Genomic DNA, 6,165 nt, shown 5'->3' on the forward strand with positions numbered 1-6,165 from the left:
ACTTGATACTTCTAAAAACAACACTTCTCCAATACTTTAATGCCATGATTTTACACTCAATGCTTCTAAAAACAACAAATACAAAGATTAATACCTAGATCAAACCAGGGCGATTTCCATGAGATGGATGAACAATGAGCCTCCCTTTACACACAATGTCCCTAACATTTCACTCCCCAACTCACCCTTTTATCTCTACAAAAAGTGCAAGTTGCCACACATTTGCATGTTGATTGGCTAATGTAGTGATGCTTGTTCTTGTTTGGTTGTTGCTGCCCATTTTTTATATATCCATGGGTGTCTGCATGTTGGTTGGCTCATGGAATGGTGCCCATCCTTTATATGTCAAGTTAGCAGAGTGCTAATCGAGTTGAAAAGGGGTGAGAGCCCATGCCGTTGGAGCACCCTTTTCTGAATTACTACAAGAAAGGTTTATGTTGGATGTCCATCCTTGTGTGTAATCAACATAATAGCAATGAAAGAGGTTGGTGTGTAAGCAGAGGGTTATGGGGGCAATTTGAAGGTTGGTTAGGGAGGGTTAAGAAACGGGCTTGGCTTGCCATGTAGACATGGGACACCACCGTGGCAGGGGATCGTACGAACTGCAGTTCTAGCGTGGATGCCAGCATGTTGCATGCCGCTCCCATCATACATTCATGCAAACAATTACACCACTGTTCTCTCCCCCATTGGAGGCCTCGCCCTTGCTATGTTTTTTTTCGCCCCCTTCAACCCTTCATCTCGCAGGAATTTTGCCCTTAAATTTCTTACTCCCTCTCTCTACCGTCCTCATGCCTCCATAATCCCCACTTTAGCTCTCTCTGCGCACTCTTGTTTGCAGATCTTCTTTGGACAGCTTAGGTTCTCTCCTCATTGGGCTCTCGTGGGCAGCTTGATTTGTGACTCTTAAGTAGTTTTTTTTTTGGCTCACATCTTAACTGGATTCATAATCCATGCAAAAATCTTCAATTCGGCTCAACATCTACTCATATTAGGCTTCTAATCTCATTCTAAAGGGGATTAAATCTTTCTCAGATATCATGGAGCGAGCTCTGCAAATTGCCCACATGAGCGCCCATTACGACTGCCCAACATGTCGTATAACCGCACATCTCAACACAAAGGGTGTATATAGCCTCTTTCCCGTTAGGAATTTAAGCAGCACCAAAGGAGCATTGTTTAGTAGGCAAAATGGGATTTCACCCATCAACAAACATTGGCAAAGAAGTGGGTCATCACTTACCGATCAGAAGATTTTTCGGCGACTTGAGAGTCTTGCAGAGTACAGGGAGGGCATGCAGAGTGATGGGTCCACCATAGGGACAGAAGGCCCAGAAGCTTCTAGACTAAATGGGCTCTCACAGCAGCAGCTAAACAAGGATAATGTGATGGTAGAAGAGAGGCCCTTGCCAAGCCTTCTTGAAGTGGACACAGCCACAGAGGCAGAGCTGAAGGAGAATGGGTTCAGGAGCACCAGAAGAACCAAGCTGGTGTGCACCATTGGGCCTGCTTGCTCCTCTCCTGAGCAGCTGGAGGGTATGGCCATGGGGGGCATGAATGTGGCCAGGCTCAACATGTGCCATGGCACCAAAGAGTGGCATTCCCAGGTCATCCAGCGCGTCAGAAGGCTCAACGCTGAGAAAGGGTACAGTGTGGCTATCATGATGGACACTGAAGGCAGTGAAATCCACATGGGCGACCTTGGAGGATCTTCTGCCGTCAAAACAGAGGTGCCTCTCACGAATTTCAAATCCTCTTTTTTTAGAATCAAATATTTTGATTTCGAAATATGTAATGACATCTCTATTTTAACAAAAAAATTGCTTCTAAGTATGTGATTTATATCTTTTGTCTGTAGGATGGAGAAGTTTGGGTCTTCACTGTGCGAAAGGTCGAGGGGCGTTTACCTCTTCGGACGGTCCATGTTAATTATGAAGGATTTGCGGAAGGTAAGAGATGTTATGTTTGGGAAAACCCTTCGATGAATCATATCTTGTTTTGGTACCTTTATACACAGGAAAGTCTCTACTTACAGATGTAGTTGCCAATAGATGTAGTTATTGGAGACGAGCTAGTGGTGGATGGTGGTATGGTGAGATTCGAGGTGGTGGAAAAGGTCGGGCCTGATGTCCATTGCAGATGTACTGACCCTGGGCTCCTTTTACCTCGGGCAAACTTGACATTTTGGAGAGCTGGGCATTTGGTTCGTGAAGGCAATTCTATGCTTCCCACTATCTCATCAAAGGTAAAACTCTTCTTTAAACTTTGATTTGTGTTGTTCTATCACTTATTTTTTGTTAAATATCTATCTTTTGCAAGGTTTTAACATTGAGTGTCTGGCCATTAATGTCTTTCATGTCCCTTTACTTTATCTTCCGGAACTCTTGGTTATAAATTGAGACATATCTTGGTCCAATAATGTGAAAATGTCATAAAATGTAAGGACTTTGTTGGGCTCATGCCCATGCATCCTGAAGTTCTTACTTTAAATTTCGTTAGTTAAAATTTGTGTGTGTGTGTGTGAGAGAGAGAGAGAGAGAGAGAGAGATGAGCTCTTAACATCATTGACAAGCCAATAGACCACATGATCTATATGCATTGAAGTGGGACTTGAATTTGGGATTTCTTGGATAAAAGCTAGATGCTTAAACTATTGTTTTGAGAGAGAGAGAGAGAGAGAGATTAAGCGTCTACCAAAGACCCAATGGGCCTATGAGTGCAAAGTGATAGGATAATGTCCATGGCATATCTCATCATGGAATAGAGAATACAATAGGACAAAACAAAAACTATCTCACTGGAGGGATACAAAAATGTCCATGGAAATCACATCATGGAATACAAGGAACATGAAACATGAAATTGATGGAGGTGCGAATCTCGCATGGGTAGAGGGGATTGCAAGATGTGAAAAGGGATGCCAATGGAAAGGCACTACGGAAGATGAATAGGTATATATAGTCCAAAGGGACCCCTCCTATCTTGAACTCCCCCAAGCTTGTCTTTTGTGGAAGACTAGAGGGTTGGTTAGGCAGAGTGGGGACCTACCTTAGCATGTCAGAGCCTTTGCATGCCCATGCAGATGTGTGTCTCCAGTTGTGCTAGCGGCCCTCGCAGAAGGGGCACGCTGGTCACATGTTGGTTAGCCATCTATGTCATTCGTGGTGTGATATCATGACACATAATGGGCGGTGTGGCAACTTTTGGCTTCCGCCTCGGTTCATGGTCCTGGGCTACCTCCCTTCATGCTCGACTGGAGGGGGTTGTTGGAGGTGAAAATCTCGCATGGGTAGAGGATACTGCAAGATGGGAAAAGGGATGCCAAGTAATCCCACATGGAAAGACAGCGTGGAAGATGAAAGGGTATATATAGTCCAAAGGGACCCCTTCTATCTTCAACTCCCCCAAGCTTGTCTTTTGTGGAGATAAAGTGGCCTGATCCATCTTGAAGGATTGAGTAGAGGCTTTGCAGGTCAGTTGGCTCTTGCTTACTCACGGGCTTGCTTTACTGATAGTTATTTAACTCCGTTGGACAAGAGATAGACGATTGCAAGGCAAACGAAAAGGCATTAGACCGGTAGAGGACCGAGACAGATTGACGAACCTTAGTAGCAGCGGCCGCCAATTGACGGAGAGATAGCAACGCCGGCAGTTGTCACATGGGCAGAAGAAGCAGGCATAGCACAGGGCTGCAGTTTGGAGTCGTGGCTCTGAGTAGTGGAAGTAGCTACGATGGCAATGTGCTGCTCACTAGAGGATTGCGCTTGCTCTTTTTTTTGTTCACCACTCCTCTTAGGAGTTGAGTGAGCGGTATCACTACCTTGGCATAAGCACGAATAAACTGGTGAAAAAATTTGATAAACCCTAGAAAAGACTTGATTTGTCGTACAGTCTTTGGAATAGGCCATTCACGAACCTTGCGCACCTTGTCTGGGTCTATCTAAATTCCATTACGAGTAATAACATGACACAGATAGAGAAGCTTGGTTTTAAAGAAATCACACTTAGCTTCTCTTGTCCTAAAATCTATAAGATGGTGCCGAGATGCTTTGTCACAAAATTCCTTACAGCTTCTATTTTTCTACTGTTCATGTGTGGCATGTGGAGCTTGACATGACATACATGTATGGCTGGTGTAGCCTGACATGGTGTGTCTGTGTGGCATATGGAGCCTGACATGACAGTACATGTATGGCTAGTGTAGCCTGACATGATAGTACATGTGTGGCTTGTGGGGCTTGACATGGTATACATGTATGGCCATGGAGTCTGACATGATGAAAGTCTCTGGGACTAGCTATCTTGGAGATTGTGTATTTATGTTTTGGGAAGGTTCTGGAAGGATCATGAGCCTTGGACATTTTATCGGGATACAACTGAGCAGATGGGTGTTTCTTCCAATATAATTGCACTCATGTGTGTACATGACTTTTATTTTATCTTTGGATGACTTGTCTTGTTTGCCTGGACAATGCTTGAGATTTCTGCCTGGGTTGTCCATGGGGCTGGGGATGCCTGGGCACCGTGTGGACGTGTATGTGCACACCTGTTTGGGAGTGACAGGTGGTCTACATGTGTTTTGCAGGTGGTAAGTATTCCCAAAAACTCAATTTACAGCTTTATGAGTTCACATGTTAATAATTATGGATGCAGGTTCACACTCACTTATAAGTGACCGAACAACTTATACATTGAGCAGGACGTATTTAATACACGTGGCGGCCAAAGACCGGGCACTGGACATTATTTGGACCTCTTTCACGTAGGCGCCTCTTTTTGGACCAGAAAAGCACACGTGGGCTATTTTTAGCGGAGAAGCCTCTATTATTGACAAAAACTCCAGATTGGAGGGGGGCGCATGCTTTTCAGGGTGCATGAGGGCTGGCCGGCTGGTTTTCAGCCTGTTGGCAAGTTTCTACAGCCATCTATTGTGATTGAAGTTCACGGGATGCATGGGAGAACTGGCCGACTCCTTCTGCATGTTCTCCACTGTTGGCCGGCGGATTTACAGCTTGAATAGAGGCTGGACAGAGGTTAAAAACAAGGAGGAAGAGCTCGTCGTGGGCTTCTAGATAGTTTTCCTTCTGACCGGAGGTTTGCAAGCTTGTGCACAACTGCTGGTCGCTTTCTTCTGTGGCTCTACTGAGGGCTGGTTGACTACTGAAAACAGCCTTTGAGGGCTGGTCGACTTGCCCTATGAGCCAGACAGGAAGAAGATGAAGATGTTGAGTTGTCCCGGGCTGATGTGGGAGTGCTATGGGCTGTCCATAGTTGTCCTGCATGTGCTTGATGCCGGGAATGCTCACTTGTGCTAAGAATTGTCAGCAAATTCAGATTATGTGATGTTTTCTTGTTTTCATATTGTATTGGAAGAAACTGGTGCAACCAGTGGTGAACCCTGGGCACCCGCAAAGTCGTATTGGAAGCAAACTCCTTTTTGGTAATCTAACGATAAAGGGGGGGGGGGGGGTGGGGCGGTCAGCCCATCGTCTGGCCCCTAGTGTGGTGTACTGTGCAAATTTGTCATCTTGTTTTATCTGGCATGTATATGTGTATTTTCAGATTTCATGATTGATTAGATTTTCTGTGTTCAGTTGCCCCTTCCGTTTCACATTGGTATTAGAGTTTGGCTTTCTACACAGTTGTGCCTAATATGATGCTGGATATGGCTGTAAGGAGTCATTATCCATGAGAGAAGGTTGGGATTCTGAGGTAGCCCTCGTCTTATTGTCGCGCCTCGAAAGAGGTTACCTTTGGTTTAAGCGGCAATGAGCGTGTGGAAAGACTTCATGGCCCTCTTGTTTGTGTAGGCCCGGGCGCTGTTGCACCCTTGCAGTCTATTCGGTATCATACTTGGGAAACTGGTAGAGAGCGATTCCAGGGCACGGAAAATTCTTCTCTTTTTGAAAAGCTGAAAGATACATTATGGCCAGTGAGTCTGATCATTCTGTGGACTCCTCTATCACCCATATTCCCCGCATGCAGGAAGAAGATAGAGATAGGGATCATGTTGGGGCTTTGGCGGGTAACGATCCACTGTTATCTGCTAGGGCTGAGGATCAACAGGATATTGATGCCTTGATGAATGAGCTTGAAGAGCTCCGTGCTTTGCAAAGAGATCCTGATGTACAGTGGGTCATAGAATCAAAGTCTCATGTCAAGGCT

At 45.2% G+C, this 6,165-nt stretch overlaps 1 protein-coding gene across 2 annotated transcripts in view; it reads left to right on the plus strand.

Annotated features, from left to right (window-relative positions):
• Nucleotides 1-271: 271 nt before the first annotated feature.
• The window catches only part of LOC147624623 (pyruvate kinase isozyme A, chloroplastic-like), a 20,427-nt gene continuing 14,533 nt past the window's right edge, over nt 272-6,165 (plus strand). Inside the window, exons 1-4 of one of the 2 annotated variants that reach the window (XM_086819641.1) lie at nt 728-861; nt 1,036-1,730; nt 1,859-1,949; nt 2,052-2,245. In XM_086819641.1, coding sequence (XP_086675767.1) covers nt 1,041-1,730; nt 1,859-1,949; nt 2,052-2,245 — 975 coding nt within the window. In that variant the 5' untranslated portion in view covers nt 728-861; nt 1,036-1,040. Of the gene's footprint in view, nt 1,731-1,858; nt 1,950-2,051; nt 2,246-6,165 lie in introns of both variants that reach the window. The other variant, XM_086819640.1, reaches the window with a different exon arrangement.

This window comes from Cibotium barometz, chromosome 25 (genome assembly GCF_041138505.1).
Source record: "Cibotium barometz isolate CiBa-2024 chromosome 25, ASM4113850v1, whole genome shotgun sequence".
NCBI lineage: Eukaryota > Viridiplantae > Streptophyta > Polypodiopsida > Cyatheales > Cibotiaceae > Cibotium > Cibotium barometz.